General features: G+C 37.8%; 1 protein-coding gene across 1 annotated transcript; it reads left to right on the top strand.

The window, feature by feature from the left end:
* The first annotated feature begins 599 nt into the window (after window positions 1-599).
* Window positions 600-18,381, top strand: tlk2 (tousled-like kinase 2). The gene is made up of 21 exons (XM_039685834.2): window positions 600-1,269; window positions 2,105-2,187; window positions 4,945-5,016; window positions 6,756-6,822; window positions 9,247-9,290; window positions 9,413-9,511; window positions 10,723-10,830; window positions 10,922-11,014; window positions 11,677-11,787; window positions 11,888-12,024; window positions 13,450-13,602; window positions 13,695-13,761; window positions 13,861-13,958; window positions 14,106-14,187; window positions 14,488-14,579; window positions 14,868-14,957; window positions 15,119-15,288; window positions 15,393-15,528; window positions 15,692-15,803; window positions 15,908-16,015; window positions 16,928-18,381. The coding sequence occupies exons 2-21, from the start codon at window positions 2,107-2,109 to the stop codon at window positions 17,099-17,101; spliced, it is 2,094 nt and encodes a 697-aa protein (XP_039541768.1). The 5' UTR covers window positions 600-1,269; window positions 2,105-2,106; the 3' UTR covers window positions 17,102-18,381.
* The last annotated feature ends 1,077 nt before the right edge of the window (window positions 18,382-19,458 follow it).

The raw sequence follows: 19,458 nt of genomic DNA, 5'->3' as shown, positions 1-19,458 counted from the left end.
GCCTTTAGTCTTTTACTGGACACAAAGCTAAATGTGGACTCCTATGTTGATTTCATGGGCTCTGAGGTCGATCAAACAGGATTCCCACATTCATGGAAAAGTTAGGATTTTTTTTGATTGAGAAAGTTTTTGATTGGCTAAAGCGCAAAAATTATTTTCAAAATGTAAAAAAAATTCAGTTATATTATTCATTTACATTTATTAATTTAGCAGATGATTTTTATTGAAAAATTAGTGTGAAAACAATTGCATTTTATTTACATTTTATACAGTATACATCCATTGAGAAGTGAAATATTATACCAATAGCAGTAGTCAAGTCACCATTTCTGTCATTTCACCTAAATACTCACTATAATACAAGACAATTTGAGTTACTGTCCAAAAAGTTGTTACTTTTTCTTTTCAAGTTTTATATCCTTTATTTAATGCTGTTTGAATGCAAAAGCTGGGGGAAAACATGTCCACAGTAAAGTTGACATTATATTTATTTAATAATACTGCATGTGCACATCATAAAACCCTATCCTAAAATATAGGGGGGAAAAACTTTTTTTTTTCCCTTTCATTGATAAGTGTTTGCTAGTGGAAGTGGGCGTGGTTCAAAGGTAGAAATGTTTTGCACAATCTCACGAGAAAATATGAGATTTACCGATTATTGTTTACATTGCACAAAATGAGAACCGAATCGATTCTGATTTCGCGAATCTGATTGGGAAAATATTTTTTTTTTTTCGTCTAACGTTACATCAGCTAATCTTTCTAAAAGGAGACCTTAGGCTGGAACGGGATTTAAAGAGCCAATTTATCATTCCAGGACTTGATCCCGGTTCGGTGCTGACCCAGAGCAGCGAAGACGAACAAGAGAAACAAAATATCTCAAAAACAACACCACAATTAACTAACTTCGAAGCGAATCGAGTAATTTTGGATGGGAAATCATTAGATGTGGATCTGCAGCGAAGTTCCACATGCCTCAGATCTGGTAGAAAAGATATATCGCACAAGGCCAGCGGAGAAAGGCGGGTTCGGGAGCTCAAGGCCTCGGAAGTCTCGCAGTCCTCGGACTATAGTAGGACGCGGAGCTGGCGTCCCCTAGCAACACAGCAGGCACCGAGCGCAGGCGAGGGTCGGGGTTTCGGCTGAGGCCTAGCCCTGAGATGTCGGGCTGAGACGGGAAGGGCGAGACGGGAGACCAGAGGAGGAGAACGGTCGAAGAAAGGAGCTCTAATTAATCGGAAAGCGGGAGAAAAGACCTCGATAAAACAGGTACCAAGACAGATCTTGCGGTTGAAGGAGGTTAGCCGAAGATTTCGCAGGGCAATGTAGAAACAACAGACAATAGAAGCAAAACCCAGGGGTAAAGCGATATTGAGACGGTATTTAAATACTGTTTCTTTTGTTTTGATCCTGTGTGAATGCCTTTGTCCTTTAAAACGTTATTTCGTTTGATTGTTATTGGTTATTTCAATCAATCGCACAGATCCAATATAATGATTAGACTAGAATGAGAACTTAACCATGCCAATTCATCAAGTAATCCTGAAATAATGTGAAATTTTCTGAAACAATAATACAAATTCAGTCCTGACTAATAGTATCTTTAAATCATATTAGACGTGCAACGGGTGAGATTTAACTAAAATATAAATCAGTGGTGGGGTGGCTCTAACGTTAATAGTTTGGTTGGTTGGTTAGTTAAGAAGTAGAAAGTGTTCATTGTGACTGTTTCTCCCCAGCCTCCTCCAACCTTGAATAATATTCATAACAGTGTATGATTTTGAACCGATTGCATTTGTTTTCTATTCGCGAAACAACGTTCCTTTGCTAAGTGCACTGCAGGTTATGTGTTGCATGTGGTTTGACATGTCTTGAGATCTTGCATGATCATGGTGTTTTCCCGTAGGTTATCTATAGGATAAACGGCTTTAGGTTGGAGTGCGTTAAGACTGAGTGAGTGGTCGTGGAGAGGCTGAGTCATGAATCTCAGAATGCTCTCGAAAACATGTATGACTCAACATGTCGTACACCTCACTGTCCCGTCAATCTGTCAGCATCACTATGGCTACATAATTCTATGCACGCTCTCTTCCTCTCTTTCCAGCCATGATGGAGGAACTGCACAGCTTGGATCCTCGCAGGCAGGAGTTGCTGGAGGCCCGTTTCACAGGAGTCGGAGTTGCCAAGGTCTGTCCGGTCTCAAACGGATATATTTCTGCCCCCATCATCCCTACCCTAATGATAATCATTAATTCCTGCACCTTCCCTTTCACATTAGACATCATCATCTTCACTCATTTATGTGTTTTTCAAGGCCCTGGGCCTGTCTGCTTTCGTACATTCAGTTTCAGTAACATGTTAAGTTAATTTTTCCTCTTGCTTTTGCCCAGCTGTTGTTTCACTAATTTTCCACAAAAGCGCATGTATGTCAATAGCATTAGTCTAAGAAGGACAGCAGTTTTGGACCAAAAAGATATTTGATTGTCAAGTGAAGGTGGTGTCCCATTTATGATGCACCAAAAGGATTTTTTTTGTTATGTTTTTTATTAAAGATTTCATTTAATCGAAAATGAAAACAAAATTTGTTTAATTAAAGTAGGCCTGAAACGTAAGTTGCGATAGTCTATTCTTCCCTATTGTGCTAAATATCATAGTGAAACGGATCCTCGAACAAGAAGAAATGTAAGGCGGGAGTTGATTATGGGTGGATGTGGTTTGCTATTTGCTATGATGTCACGTGAGTGACGGGTTGTCTAGCCTTGACCTCGGAGAAGAGATGTCACTGCAAGAGAGAGGGGAGTTGTTTTACATGCATTCTAAATAATACTTTTCTAAATGCATCGAGAAGTGTGTGTGTGTGTGTGTGTGTGTGTGTGTGTGTATATATATATATTAGGCGAGGCATTAAGCATTAAAGCAAATCATATGAATTTTAATTTATTTCAGGATAATGCCTTGAGATGTATCATCTCATTTTCAAGGGGGTCCTGCAGTGTATATAGACAGACACAAAGGTTAACCACACAGTACTTGTATAAAAACACAATGCAAACTTAGACATATGTACAAAACAATAACTCTCTCACCTGCTCTTACCCCCACAATTAAAATAGCACACACATTAAAGTATATTGAAAAATAATGAACTGAATGCATTAAACAATTTAGCAATATGCCTTATGACAAAATGTTCCATGCAGGATAACGACACATATCACATAGAAATGTCCAAAGAAAATCAAGATAAATAAAATGACAAAAAAAAAAAAAAAAAAAAAAAACATAATTGTATGCATACTACTATTTTCTACATAAATCATTTATATGTAATGCCATTGGTGTCCCTAATTACTAGAACGTGTAGTTTTAATAAAAGAAAAAAGTGACTATTTGAGTAACCAAAACGTCCTCAAGAAAAAAGGAGGGTTATTCCAGTCTTGAGGGGCCTTATATTGAAATGCTCTCCTACCATGCATATTTATTAGGTGCATTAGCACAATGGCCTATCAGAGGTTTCAAGTCAGTTAGACAAAATCCACTTAAAGCAACAATAAGTAAGATTTTTTTTTTACCTTTTAAATAATTCCAAAATAAACAGTTTCCAAAATCACATTCAATGGTTCATTAAGTCGTAACAGGGTGAAAGGCACTTCTGGATTCGCTTTGTGGTCCTATATCTGGTATAACCACGCTATGTAGGATTGCCAGAGATCGGGTCGCGTTTCTGTAGTTCTAATGAGACATAAGAAAACTACAAATTTGACTTGCTTTACATCATCAAGCATTACAATAGTCATTTTTTTTCTTTTTTCCTTTTTTTCATACTTTCATGAAATCATACTCTACCTTGTCTGTGGACATCGTTCATTCCAAAGCCGCTGCGGGATAAACAACAAGTGTGTGTGCGACAGTAGGCTGTGGTCAGCTAAATTATTTACGACAGCGGTAATGGACAATTCCGCTTTCACTCCGTAGGGCGACTGCAGAGGAAAAGTTGAGATGGTCCTCGCGGCAAAACACGAAATTCAGGGGGAGTTGTTGGATCCTGATTCAACCCTTCCCACCTTACATATACCTAAACCAACCCATCTCTGCCCCCTGATCCCTAACCCCATCATAAACCTACAGCACGCTTGTGAATCCTTTTATTTTAACCAACAAAGTGAACACATAATCTAAATTAGAGATTCATTGTACAAGACAGCTTTTTTTTTTTAGTATTATTATAACAGGAGTTTTTGCGAGAGTCCAGTATTCATTGCTTTAGAGATTGACTGCTTTAGTGATCATAAAGTGCTCTTCTCTTGTTTTCGGTTTATTACCCATTCACAATCTGAATGCAAGTTTAGTTTTTCATGCTGCCAAGAACACTGCAAAGTTTCTGAATTGACAACTGTATTTAACAGCGTTAAAAAAAAAAAAAAAGTTGCCAGGCACCACTAGCATTTTTGTTTAATTTCACAAATATTCAAGAATATTTTGATACCTCCAGAATATTTTGTTGTATGAATATCTAAATATGCAATATATTAAAAGAAAGAACACACTTTTTATTCTAGCTTCATGCATTCCTTTTTTATCAGCACTTGAATGTGGGTTAGTAAAAAAGCAACATGCAAAAGTGAAAACACGGAAAGGTGTACATTTCAGTCAAGGCCGGGAAAGAGGTAAGTGTGCGATTTAATCGGAAACTGAGATGATTAACAAGGATGTAACCAATGGACAAGACAAAAAAGGACACTTTTTTTTTTAAAGTACTTGATTCAACAGTTTTTGCTTTGGAGCAGAAAATATTGTTACCGAAGACCAACAAATTTTACTGGTATTGGTGCCGACTACGAAGTGGTCGAAGACTTATATCACTGTTTTTTTCCTGCCTTACAAGCAACGACCTTTCCTATTAGGAAATACACATCTAGTTATCCGTTGTTTTCCTCTCTACAGGGTTCTGGACACAACGAGTCATCTAACCAGAGCTTGTGTAGCGTGGGCTCCCTCAGTGACAAAGAGCTGGAGGTTAGTACACATTTGCTGTTGTTGATGTGAAAAAGTCATTGATTCTCTAAAGTATTCTATCTCTGCTTCGGTCTATAGTAGCTGATGCTATTGTCAGCTAACATGTTTCATGTTGACAGTCAGGGGGGTCCAGCTTGGTGTTCAAAATGTTGAAGTTGGTGCCATTTTATTTATTTCACCAATAAGATAACACAGTGCTTGTGGTTGAAGACTTAGTTGCTTCTTTTTCTTTTACACCTGGATTTAGTTTTTCCTTTCTTTAAAAATTGGCATCTAGATTCTGTCATTGAAATGATTCTGTCAACAAAAGTGTGCCAATATTTTCAACTTAAGAAATTTCAGAAATAATGACCCTGTCTGCCATTGGACAAGCAAACAGATAGTACGTCATTTTAGTATAGAGAAAAAAGTAACAATGAATGTTTTCTCAAAGAACTGTCTGACATTACAACTCTAAAGTGTGCAAACAACAGAAAGCAAGACTAAAGTTCCATTCATACCAGGAATAATAAATGTAAAATTATCTTAACATGCCATGGTTGATGGAGTTCTTTTTATAATAAGCATACTGCAGTTATGTCGTCTGTTGCTTTAAATGTCTTACTGTTCATCAGCTGGAAAAATATTTCTCGACGACAAGTCATTCATTTAAGCCATTAGTCTAATTGCAGGTTTATATTAACTGAAATATTGCATATATACTGGGCGCAGAGCCGCAGAATGATAGCCTATTCTGTGCTCAAGTTCTGGCAAATGTAAGCTAGTGTTTTCTGAGTCTGTGTTGTAAGACTGGAAAACTGGTTAAAGAGAAAATATCTGACCAGTTCTCTCTGAGGACAAATGGCATTGCTTGCAGATCAACAAGAAACGAGTTAATACATAAGATTAAATGTGTTGCATTTAATTAAAAATCACTTTGCAATGGGAAAGACGGAACTCGCGTGAAACCTTCACCACGAATCGAATTCCGTCATTGGAATCGATTTCGTGCCGACTTTACTGTGTCGACGCTGGCTCTCATCTTCTCAATATAGTGGAAGAGCCTTTAGAGAAGTGCACCTTTCATACGTATTACATAAGCAGAGAGTATTTGTTTTGCTCATGTCTGAGGCATGTAGTCTATGCTGAGTCTATGCATTTTTGTGACGTGCTCCAATTCACAGAGACAGACGACAGCAAGCGCATCCTGTTTGTTTGTTTCCGCTGTTATTAGAAAAAAAATGCTAGTGATCGTGCTGTATACGAAATACTGCTTAGTGAACGTTTTGTCATAATTTTGTTGACTTTTGAGTTCAGGTCTAGATGTAGAACGATACAGTTTTCAGTGATAAAGCTGAAAAAGTATAATCTGTAGTTTTCACGGAAGTCCAGGTAACATGCCATGGACAACTAGTACCATTGTTCATTTATATATACTACAGACATTTCCAATTTTCAACCTGTTTTCTATTGTTACAAAGTTACACTAACCATTTTGTTCAAAAACAGCATTAGTAGATGTTATAAACTAAAACTGATGCAATTTATTTGAAACTGGGCATATATATATAGAGATTGTTGTCTTTGTTTGTTGATGTCCAGTCTTTCAGGTTGTATGAGCCTCTAACATTTCAATGGAAACTTCTGGAATGAATGGGGTTGTGGAATGAGGTGATGTCATGGATTCTAGCATTCGCCTGGCAGCTTACAATGTCTCTCTCTCTTTCTCTTTCTCTCTTCTTCTCTGTCTCCCTACTCAGACCCCAGAGAAGAAATCTAATGACCAGAGAACGCGTAAAAGGAAAGGAGACCCCTTTGACAACCAGGGTAAGTTGATGTGAATGATAAACCTGCTATGAGAGCATTTGGCAATGTTACGTCTTTTAGATTGTCTTTTCTCTTAAAGGGATACTTCAGGATTTAGCATTAAACTTTGCATTAGTAGGAAACCTGTAGTATTTTTGAATTACCGTGCTTTCTAGGGCTGGGCAAAAAAATTGATTTTTCGATTAATCGTTTTTTAAAATGTGTTCGATTCAAAATCGATTCTCAACCGCCGGAATCGATTTTTTTCCATATAAAGGGCTCGCGGACGCGGTGCTGCATCTTCTCGTCTCTCTGCACTAATCAAGCGCCAAGCGCTGCAGCTGTCGATACACACACGCGTTTAGGAGTCGGGACATGACGGAATATTCACTTAACAATCGGGCCAGCATTGCATCGTAACCTATGATCGTAACTAACGTTTATCATTTTCACGTCTTTTTGAGTTTTACAAGCAATGTTAAACCATCCCGTGCTCGCGCACTCTCAGAGATGTCTTTCAATGCGTGCACAGTAACGTTACAGCCTAAATCTGCCTCACAAACAGCTCGCCAGAAACAAAAGTTTTATCCCTGGATTATATCACTTTAACAGTTAAAACACGCGACATTATGTCAAAACTGTCGGTAATGTCTTAAATTAGCATTAAACGCGTGTGACAGAAAGTTAATGAAACAGTAATGGATTCGCGCACTAGTTCTTAAAGTGAACGCAGCCATTTGTGTCAGTCATTAATTCTGTTGTCATAACAACAGAATATAGTATTAATTGTAAGCTATCAGAATTAATAGCCTTTGTATTTAATTCAGTCTGGACTAAAAAGACTATCCAGTGTTATTTTACATTGGATTACTTTATTCAGTTTCTGTAGTATTTCTGACATACCCAAAAAACTACCCCAAAATGTCTCTTAATTTGTGTCTTTATTCTATTGTATTTATTTGTGCTACTTTTTTCAATTTAATTCAAAGATTGAAATCAAGCTTCCATACATAAACTCTTAAAACAAAAATAAACAAAAAATTACATTACCATTTAGGTAAGATCAATGTAAAAAAAAAAGTCTAAATATTTATATATTTATTTATCTATATCTATCTTAAACATAAAATAACATGATACTGTTTGATCAAGCTGTGCGACTGTTCTGACTTTTTTTGCATATTGCATCAAAATCCTGTTTATTCTCTGTATGCATTTAGTGTACCTAAAATAAAAAGAGTTTTATATACAGGTTTACTCTTAATTTCCTTGTATTAATTAACCACTAGTAAACTTATGTCCACTGTTCTTTTTTTATAAATATAGGATTTGTATTACATCTTCATTATAGTCGAATCGAGAATCAAATCAGGAATCGAAATCGAAAATTGAATCGAGAATCGAAATCGAATCGAACTGAGAGCTTGTGAATCGAAATCGAATCGAAATTGAAATGTGAATCGATACCCAGCCCTAGTGCTTTCCATCCTCATATCCCCTTGAGACAAGTGATTTATGTATTTTTTGTCCTGAGAATTCCTCCGATGACGGAAAAATCGTCATTTTGCGTCATCTGAGGATTTTTTGGCTTGAGGCTAAAGACCACAGTCAGTAGAAGGGGCTGTTCCGCATGTTCTCAACCCGTCCATAGAGGGTGGGATCTCACTCACAGAATGTACACATAGTGTCGGCCATCTTTTTTTGTAAGGCTAAGTTAAGTTAGCAGGTTCTTGTTCTGTGGAGAATGCTGAGTAGTAGGGGTTACCGTCCTCTTTTTCCCGGACATGTCCGGCCGTCGATGTCCGGGATTCAGCTTTTGCTTTCTGCAGTCGCCATTCATTGTTTACATACATAGCTTTGTTTCAATCAAACTGAATTCATTCTAATTGGTAATTCTGAATGTAGTGTTTACATGAACGCTAAACAAGTGATCGGTTGATGTGTGTTTTAGCATTGCTAAGAAAATTCCCACTCCTCTGTGAGAGGTACGAGACCGGTGTGTCTCACAGTTGTTGCTTATCGGTAATCACAATACTGGCCTCGTGTCGTTCTCCCTCAGCCCTCACTCGTCCAGCTCGCCACAGCAAACATACTGAATGGCGACTGTAAAACGCAAAAGCCTAATCCCGGACATTTTGGGCCATCTCGAAACACATTTTCGGGCAGACTCATCACAGAGACTCACTAGTAGCCTAGACTTGTTGTTTAACTACTGTGCTTTGTTACCGGTTTAGCATGGCCTCCTAGGGCAGCGAAGCAAGTGCAGTTGTCTTTCATTCACATAAGCCAAACATACATTTTCTGTCTTTTCTCAGTCTAGAAAGCTCCAAATTCAAAACTAATTTCACATTTCTTCTACATAAATGACCCATTTTAAATACACATTCATCTTTCCAGAGGTGAAGTATCCCTTTAATGACTATTGTTCTGAATTCCCCCACCTAGGCAAAGGAGGAGGGAGAGGACACAAAATTAGTGATTATTTTGAGGTAGGTTCATGTAGTGCATTCATTCTGTAATTAATAACCATTTGACGTCCACTGTGGTTTGACTTCTATTTCCGTGTTCTTTTCCTTTTGATTTAACCTCTCAGTCATGTGTTTTTGTGTAGTTTGCAGGGGGTAGTGGTACTGGTACCAGTCCAGCACGTGGCATTCCTCCAGTGGCGCGGTCCTCCCCTCAGCACTCTCTCTCCAACCCTCCTGCTGCCGTGAGTTTCTTTCTTGCTGCCAGACCTCTCTTTCTATTCATGTAGTGATTTGATATAACTATTAAAGGGACCCAATAATGAAAATTGAATCATTTATTCACGCTCATGTTGTTCTAAACCCTCTGAACACCATGTAACACCGGTAACATCGACAACCCCAGCAAGCCTTCTGGAGTTTTCTGGTCCTCCATTGAAAGTCCTGGTAACTAAAATTTTGACGATCCAAAAAGTTCATAAAGGCATTGTTAAATGAATCCTTATAAATCGGACAGTTTATTATACAAGTTTTGTGAAGAGAAATGATTGCTTTTAACAGGTTTAACTTGCATACATAGAGCACATCACATATGGTAAACACGGAATCATTTGTGTCGCACACTAGCACAAACCTCATTGGTTCTCGAGCATCACACACACACACACACACACTTGCTTACTAGATGTGATGTGCTCTATCTATGTGTGTCAAATCTGTCGATCATTGTTTTAAACTGCTCATCATATAAAGCGATCAAGACTGGCATTAAACTGTTTGATTCATATGGATTTGTTTTACAATGTTTTTGTGAGGTTTTGTTCACCTGGACATTCAATGGAGGGATAGAAACCTCTCGGGTTTTATTAAAAATATCTTTATCTGTGTTTTAAAGAAGAGCCAAAGTCTTATGGGTTTGTAAACAACATGAGGGCGAGGAAATTATGACAATCGATTAAAATACTATAACCAAACATTTAAATTATGTAATTTCAGCCATGTATACATGTTTAACTTGCATTCAGGCAGTAAAAACAACACTTTTTTTTTACTAGAGCAACACTGAGCAATGCTCTACAACAATAAATACTATAGATTATTAAAAATTAAAATTTAAAAACCCGTAAACGGTATGGATGAGGGGGTGCATTCATATAGTGTGCATTGTAAATTGTATATTGCTATGATGCTTAGTAGTAAGATGACAATTTATTGCTGTAGCTGTGTACAAGCAGTTCAGAACAAGCATTATAAGCATTATAAGCATTACAAGCAAGTTATATTTATGCATGTACTGTCACATTACCAGTAATTATTATTATTATCATTATTATAAAAAAATTGTATAGAGTTGCAGTGCAGAGGACTGGGAAATGCAAAGGGGCAAATTTTTTTATCAAAGACAAGGGGTTGCGTTTTGTATTGATGGAAATAAGTTTTTGGTTTTGATTGACAGGTGCAGCAAGGAAGCCCCTCCTCCATCGGCTCCGTAACCACAGACCTCTCCCACTCCTCCTGTTCCCACAAGCCAGCCTCTACACAAACTCAGCACCGAGCCACACAGGTAACGCGCACACTTCTAAAAACACGCTCACACCTACATAGACACTTTAAGATCCTCACGCTAACAGCCAGCTTCGGTCATTCTTTCTCAGTCTGAGTTGACAATGGAGAAGTTAGCAGCGTTGGAGAGCAGTAAGAGTTCAGATCTGGAGAAGAAAGAGGGACGTATTGACGACCTGCTCAGGGTACGACTTTCACACACAGCATCGATATGAAAATCTGTTAAATATTTTGCTGCCCAGCATTGCTATTTACAATACAGTTTCAGGTCTGTTTGAATATATATATATATATATATATTTTTAAGGAAATTAATACTTTTATTCAACAAGGTCACTTTAAAGTGTCATTTGTAATGTTACAAAAAGATTTCTATTTCAAATAATTGCTGTTCTTTTGAATCTTCTATTCATCAACAAATCATGGTTTCCACAAATATATTAAACAGCACAACTGTTTTCAGAATTGATAATACTAAGAATTGTTTCTTGAGCAGCCAATCAGCATATTTGACTGATTTATGAATGATCACGTGACACTGAAGACTGGAGTAATGATTAAAAAATATTCAAATATTGAAGTCTTTAAATTATAATATTTCATAGTATTACTGTTTTTACTGTATTTTTTATTAAATAAAAGCCTTAAGACTTTTTTTTTCATAAAGCTGAAAAAAAACTGACCCAAAGCATTTGAACAAAAGTGTACACACAAAGTGGGATTTAAGTATGAATCTATAAGCCGTGAATGCCACTGACTCAACATAAATGAAATCTGGCTTATATCAGGTTTTAAAGTGCATTGCTAAAGAATACCGTGTTTATGTTGGTGTGTTTGTGCGCTGCAGGTGAACTGTGACCTGCGCAGACAAATCGATGAGCAGCAGAAGATGCTGGAACGATGTAAAGAACGACTCAATAAATGTGTGACCATGAGTAAGAAACTGCTTATTGAAAAGGTACATGTGTGTTCAGAGAAGACATGATGGTTAATGTCTGGTAGTGTTCTGTATGACTTGCGTCGTTATAATAATGCAATTAATAGATTGTAAAATTCAGTCCAAACAGGAGAAAATTGCATGTAGAGAAAAGAGCATGCAGGACCGGCTACGTCTGGGCCATTTCACCACCGTACGGCACGGAGCCTCATTTACTGAGCAGTGGACAGATGGCTATGCCTTTCAGAATCTAGTCAAGTACGTGAGTTGCACACACACACACTCTCAAACTTCAGAGACTACGCAAATGTTGGATACACGCACACTTGACATGCCCTGACATAAGATGGTCAGTTTCACCACACGTCTGTGTGTGTGTGTGTGTGTGTGTGTGTGTAGAGATCTTGCCATAAAAGGCTCATTCAGGTCTGTGTTCAGTGATGAATGAATGTGGTGCTTTCAATGTGCACAGACCTTCATAGCCTTCTAACATGAACTTAGTACCCACAAGATTAGTGCACACAGGTCAGTTTTACCATTTTATCGAAAATAGATTTTCAAAACATCATTATAGGAACATTTTTAATGTATTTTAAATTGTTGACTATGAACATATCAGTGGAAGCTGGCATAGTGTTAAGTACGAATGAACAGACAGCAACTTGGTGAACACCGTCTTGTCAGGAAGGGTTAGTTCAGCCTGTTGTTTTTTTTTTGCAATAGATACGACTTTATAAAAATGTAAATGTTAGGTTGTTTGTTAAAAGTATGTTAACTCTTCATAATAATGTAGTATTGTGATTTTTTTTGGGTTAACCTCAGACCCCCTTTTTTAGATTTTCTGAACTAAAAGAGATAAATAAAATAATAATAAAAAAAAAATCAAATTTACAACATACATCATTTTGAACTGACACATTATAGAGTTAAAATGAAAATTATTCCATAAGTTACTCACCCTGAAGCCATCCTATGTGTATATGACTTTCTTTTTTCAGCCAAACACAATCAGAGTTATATTAAATTATAAATCGGGGAAGAGTAAGCATATTAAGGACTGAATGGTACAAAAAACTTTTTGAAGGCCAAACAATTTCATCCATCCATCATAAAAGCATACAAACCTGTAAAAAGGAACATTCTTCTATTGAACACAATGGAAGATATGTAAAAAAATGTTGGTAATTAAACAGTCAACAGTAGCCATTGACTTCTATGGTTGAAAAGTATATATATATATATATATATATGGTGTAAAAAAAAACCCAAAAGAATGGTCATTTTGGTCATCAGTTACTCACCCTCAAGTTGTTCCAAACCTTTATGAGTTTCTTTCTTCTTTTGAACACAAAAGAAGATATTTTTAAAGAATGTTGGTAACCAGACAGCTGATATATATATATATATATATATATATATAAATTTACAAATGTAATGAAAATGGAGCTATTGGCATGTACCAAAAATGAATATATCAGTATCGTACTAGTTTTGGAAACAGTGGTATTAGACAAAATATTTAGGAAACAAACATGCAAAGAGTGGAAGGTGTGTAGAACTTTATGAATACTATGAAATTTGGAAAGAAAAGCTAGGAAATGTATACAATAAAAATGTTTTGAATTTGAGGCCCTAAACTACTGATCAGACTTGACTTTCTTATGCTGCTGTGTGTCTGTATAGACAACAGGAGAGAGTCAATGGGCAGAGAGAGGACATAGAGAGGCAGAGGAAACTGTTGATGAAGAAGAAACCGCCCAACGCCAGTCAGACTCCTCCTCCCAACCTAGAACCCAACAAACGCAAGAGCAAGAGCAACGGCGCGGAAAACGAGATGTGAGTCTTCTTTCTTCCATCACGTTAGGCTTTGAGTGGTTTAGCGATTCAACCTAATTGGAATTTGTCCTAATTTGTTAATGTCCTCACAGGTTATCTTTAGCAGAATACCATGAGCAAGAAGAAATTTTTAAACTGAGACTCGGACACCTGAAGAAGGTATTCAAATCATCACATTCATATTACAATGTGATTTAAATTTGTGTTGTCATGGAAACGGGTCTTGATGTCTGGATGCTGTGTGTGTGTGTCTGGCAGGAGGAAGCGGAGATTCAAGTGGAGCTGGAACGGTTGGAGCGCGTGCGTAATCTTCACATCCGAGAGCTCAAGAGAATTCACAATGAAGATAACTCCCAGTATGCACTTTCAAAGTTTATTTCCACACTTTGGCCATTTTGGTTTCAGTACAGGGTTTATTTCTAAGAGGGCTTTTGAAGGTTTTTCTGAGTTTAAATGGGGTCTATGGTGGATTTATCTATTGCATCATTGTCTCTTCGACTCAGGTTTAAAGATCATCCTACGCTAAATGACCGTTACCTGCTCTTGCATCTGCTGGGCAGAGGAGGCTTCAGTGAGGTATACAAGGTAAGCAGATCTGTGATGGGAAATATGTATGTGAAATGTGTAGTTGGGTTTAGGGATGGTCAAATCTACATATCTTCATAATCATTGGGTTGACTGGAAGACTTGTCGACTAGGGCATCTTAAAGAACAAAATCATGGGCTGTTCACATAAGACACATTATTTGGTTCAAAAACAGCTGGAGGGAGCGCAATACAATGAAAGTATAAGAAAAAATGTAGATAAAATAGGCAGCTTCACTAATCGATTGGTGCTGGTATTTATGTCTGACTTTCTCTTCCTGTTCTATCTTCTTTCTTCAGGCCTTTGATTTGACTGAGCAGAGGTACGTGGCTGTGAAGATTCACCAGCTTAATAAGAACTGGAGAGATGAAAAGAAAGAGAACTATCACAAGTGAGTGCAGACACATTTTCCAGCCTTGTTTCTTAAAAACTACTAGTTCAGCAGTAGGAGCTAAGTATGCTTGTCCCAGAATGCATTCCTCTTTCTGAACCAGACTGGAATTCTGAGGCCTGATTTCTAGAAATAAAAAATATAAATCCTGACTAAACTTGATTAACTTGTATACCAAAACCATTATTCTCATTATGTTTAAAGATTCAGATATGGTCCATTTATTCTGTCAAAGTTTATTCAGCACCGCTTATTAATTAAAATCGGTTGACTTGAAATGGTTTTTAGGCATGCCTGTCGAGAATATAGGATCCATAAAGAACTGGACCATCCCAGAATAGTCAAACTTTATGACTACTTCTCCCTGGATACTGACTCGTGAGTAACCTTGCTTTATTGAAATATGAATTCTCTCTAATTTGAAACGCATTTCAAGATCATTTTCACTAATTCGGGGTAATCAACCTATTTGATTGGTGCAGTTTTGTTTTCCATTGTTTTACTCCTTAAAGATCAATTGTTTTATGTGGGATTTCTAGATTCTGCACTGTTCTGGAGTACTGTGAGGGGAACGATCTGGATTTCTACCTGAAGCAGCACAAGCTAATGTCAGAGAAAGAGGCCAGATCCATCATAATGCAGGTCGTCAATGCTCTCAAGTACCTAAATGAGATCCGCCCACCAATCATCCATTATGACCTCAAACCAGGTAGGACATGCGTATTGTACCCGCAGACCATTGAATTCTGTACTGGGCCAAGAATGAGAACGGCAACATTTTGATGGAGAAGTTTGACCCTTGTGTTTGTCTAGGTAACATCCTGCTGGTGAACGGCACCGCATGTGGAGAGATAAAAATCACAGACTTTGGGCTGTCCAAGATCATGGACGACGACAACTATGGGGTGGATGGCATGGAGTTGACGTCACAGGGGGCGGGGACATACTGGTGAGTGGTCTGCGATGACCATAATTTGAGTTCTTGAAGTTGGTGAAATCTCCCTCAACACAAAGTTGACAATGTTGATTTTTAGGTAGTGTTAAGTCATTTATGGTTTGAAAGTTTGGATAAGCAGCTGAGCCCAAAATGCAAAACTCTTGCTCTGCTGTAGGTATCTTCCTCCAGAATGCTTTGTGGTTGGAAAAGAGCCACCTAAGATCTCTAATAAAGTGGATGTTTGGTCCGTTGGAGTCATCTTTTACCAGTGCCTCTATGGGAAGAAGGTAAATACACACTCGTACATTTTTCTAATACTGGCTGCATAGTCACTGTCCACTGAGATATCAGTAGCTTTCTCATCTCATCATTTTCATACTTTTCCACACAGCCGTTCGGTCATAATCAGTCCCAACAGGACATCCTACAGGAGAACACTATTCTCAAAGCCACAGAGGTGCAGTTTCCTCCCAAACCAGGAGTCTCGCCTGAAGCTAAGGTACCTTTGTAAACAGTTCATTGGCTCTGTCTTTTCTTTCATGGTCAAGTCACTTTTATTTATGTAGCTCTTTTTTTACAAATACAGATTGTTTCAAAGCAGCTTTACAGGGATAAACTAGAAAAAAAACTGATCTATAGTCCAAACAGAATTCATTACTGCTGTAAAGCAGATCTTAAAAAGACAATAGTTCAAAGTTCGTCAATTATGGATTGAGAACAGTGATGTAATCATCCAGTTCAATCCAATAGTGTCAATGCAGCCAAATCAATAATATTACCGAATGTTAAGTGTCCCCAACTAAGCATGCTAGAGGTGACAGTGGCAAGGAACCCAAAATCCATCAGGTGCAGGAACAATTTTTTCGATTTAAACATTGTGACTCTGCATTTTTCATAATTCTAAATCCTCCCTTGTTCTTTAAATTGACATTTATTCATATTTTTTGGAATAACAATTTAATTACACTACCATGCAAAAGTTTGGGGTCTAATGTATATTTTTTAAAGAAATGAATACTTTTATTCAGCGAGGATGCATTTAAATTGATCAGCAAATACATTCATAAATTAATAAATTAATAAAAAAAAATTTTTTCCATCAATGAATCATGTAAAAAAAACAAGCAGCACAATTGCTTTCAACTCTGATCATAATGATATTAATAAATATTTATTCAGTAGCAAATCAGCAAATCTGTTAGAATGATTTCTGTAGGATCAAGTGACGATGAAGACTAATATTTCACAGTATTGCTTTTTTTACTGTATTTTTAATCAAATGCAGCCTATGTGCGCATAAAACATTTAAAGAATGTAAACAACTTCCTACATTGCTGTTGATCGTCTTTGCTTGAACATGCAATGATAAATGAACATTTTCTAATGCGAATGAATTCCTTGTCTACTTCAGGCCTTCATTCGCAGATGTTTGGTGTACCGTAAGGAGGATCGTATTGACGTTCACCAGCTAGCCAGTGATCCCTACCTCCTCCCACACATACGCAAGTCAGTGGCTGCCACCGGTAACAACAGCATGGCTGTCGCCTCCACCTCCAGCTCCTCCAATAGCAGCGCCTCAAATTGAGAGCCCCGTCCATCCTTGCTTGTTTTGATTGAAGGAAGGGGTGTAGGGCATTTGCATTTTGCCCCGCCCCTCTCTGCAGTGTAGTGGGAGGGGTCTCGAACCCCTTACCTGCCAAACGAGGGAGCAGGAGGAGAGTAAGAGAGGGATTAAGACGAGACGCATCCCCCTCCATCCTTTTTCCTCTCCCAGGCATCTGGAGGGTTGTTTTGTTTTTATTGAATGTTTTTTGGATGGGTGGGGACTTAAAATTGCCCCCAGTGTGAGACGGAGTGAGAGGAATTCAAAATAAGGGTGTGTTACATGAGAAGGACTGAACTGCTATGGGTCAGACTGATGGGAGAGACTGGTATATGCCCTGCACCCCACAATACACGAATACATGTATAGATACATTTATGACGAGGTCAGCTTGAATAATATTTTTTTTTTTCTTACATGGCAACACCGTTGAAGGGACGAGCCCACTCGTATTAATGTGCATTCAAGTGTACAATATTCCTAAAGAATCTGGAGTCGCTCCCTGCTGACACAAAGCCTGTCCCGGCCCGTTTTCCTCGCTCGTACTTGTTATTTTTTGTCTCTGGAATGGACCTATGAACTTTTGGAAGCAATACTGTCAGTGGGTTCATTTCAACCGTAGTTAACCCTAGTTTAAACTCCTTTCTGATCTCCGATCACATAATAAATGCTGAGGCCAAATCAGCATCAGGACCTCTATGTTAGCTGATTGTCTATGCTGGGAATCAGATGTTTGTACCTTGTGAGAGATGGACAGGTCTAGCCCGGTTGTTTGTCTTTGGAGGTGTTTGTCTTTGTTTTTCTCACCCGTATTCTATGACCAAAGCTGAGCTCTACCAGTAGGTGGTGCTGTTTGACTTGAGTGTTTACTTTTCTTTTCTTTGTTTTTTTCTTTATGCAGGTATGTCATGAATTTTAGGAAGCATATTCTTTTAGATTTAGCGACACTAACTGAGCCCCCTCCCCCTCCCCAAGTACGTTCTTGTTTCTCATTGTGTCTTTGGACTCAATCTAATGTTGGAAAATGAGATAAAGTTAGATTTTATTTTTCATTGATTAAAAGTGTTGTGCCTCACATAGAAACATACAGACACAAAAATTGCGTTCAAAAATTACAGTCATATATGTTTAGGTCTGGTGATGCAGTTAATTGCCTGATCCTGTTTTACTGTTTGTGGGAAAGAACTCTCTAGCGGGGGCGGAGCTAGTTCAGGGGTACAGGGCAGAACTCGGAGCGATCATTAAATACTATTGGTTATTAATTTATTGTGTTGTCTGCTTTATTTGTCTTTTAAATTGCTCTCTGTTTACAGATATGGTCTAAAAAGAATTAATTCTGCCCATTCACTAAATCAGTGTTCTAATATTAAAGGAATAGTTCATCCCAAATGTTTGTCATTTACTCATCCTCAAGTTGTTCCAAATTTGCATGAGTTTCTTTCTTCTGCTGAACACAAAAGAAGATATTTTGAAGAATATGGGTAAACAAACAGTTGATGGACCGCACTGACTTCTGTAGTAGGAAAAATACAAATTATGGAAGTGCACTGTTTGGTTACCCATATTCTTCAAAATATCTTTTGTTTAGCAGAAGAAAGAAACGCATGCAGGTTTGGAACAATTCAGTTTGAGGCTGAGTAAAAAGTATTTTTTATGTATGAATATTTTTTTTATTGACAGCGTGTGAACAGCTTGTAACAAAACTTAACCTAGGAATTTGGGGAAGCTTTTTATTTATTTATTTATTTGGTCTATGAAAGCCTGTAGACTGATTTTTGCAGGGGAACTGTGACTGCAGGGAAAATCAAGAAGGATGTTACTTTTACACATGCTCCTAAGAGCCTCTCCTACGCATTCTCTTCCTAGGGCGTCATATAGTGACACTTTTTAAATTTCGTCTAAATCCAACGCACATGGCACCCCCTAGGGTCAATATAACACGCACAGAGCTTTGTTCGGTTATGGTATATTTAGTTCTGGGGTAGGGTTAGGGTTACACCACTAGGAGGCGCTGTGTGGCCCATACATATCTGCGGCTCATATTGACACCAAAGGGTGCCATGTGCGTTGGATATAGACGAAAAAAGCGTCAGTATATGACGCCTTGGGATGAGCTCTTATGGACTATGACGCATGAAATGAATGGTTACAATCTTCAGGATAATGCGAAAGGGCTGTTTTGTACTGTAACATCAAAAGGGATTAATTCTAGTATTATAAATAGATCCATATAGTCTAAAGTCTCAAATATATACTTTTATAATCATAACAGTGTCATTTTAATTACATTATCTGTCAACATGAAACTGATGCAAGTTGATTATTAGACTTGAACAGAC

The sequence above is a fragment of the Pimephales promelas genome, chromosome 3, assembly GCF_988280905.1.
Source record: "Pimephales promelas chromosome 3, fPimPro1.hap1.1, whole genome shotgun sequence".
Classification (NCBI taxonomy): Eukaryota; Metazoa; Chordata; class Actinopteri; order Cypriniformes; family Leuciscidae; genus Pimephales; species Pimephales promelas.
Note: the sequence above shows the minus strand (reverse complement) of the source record. Positions and strands in the feature narration are given on the sequence as shown.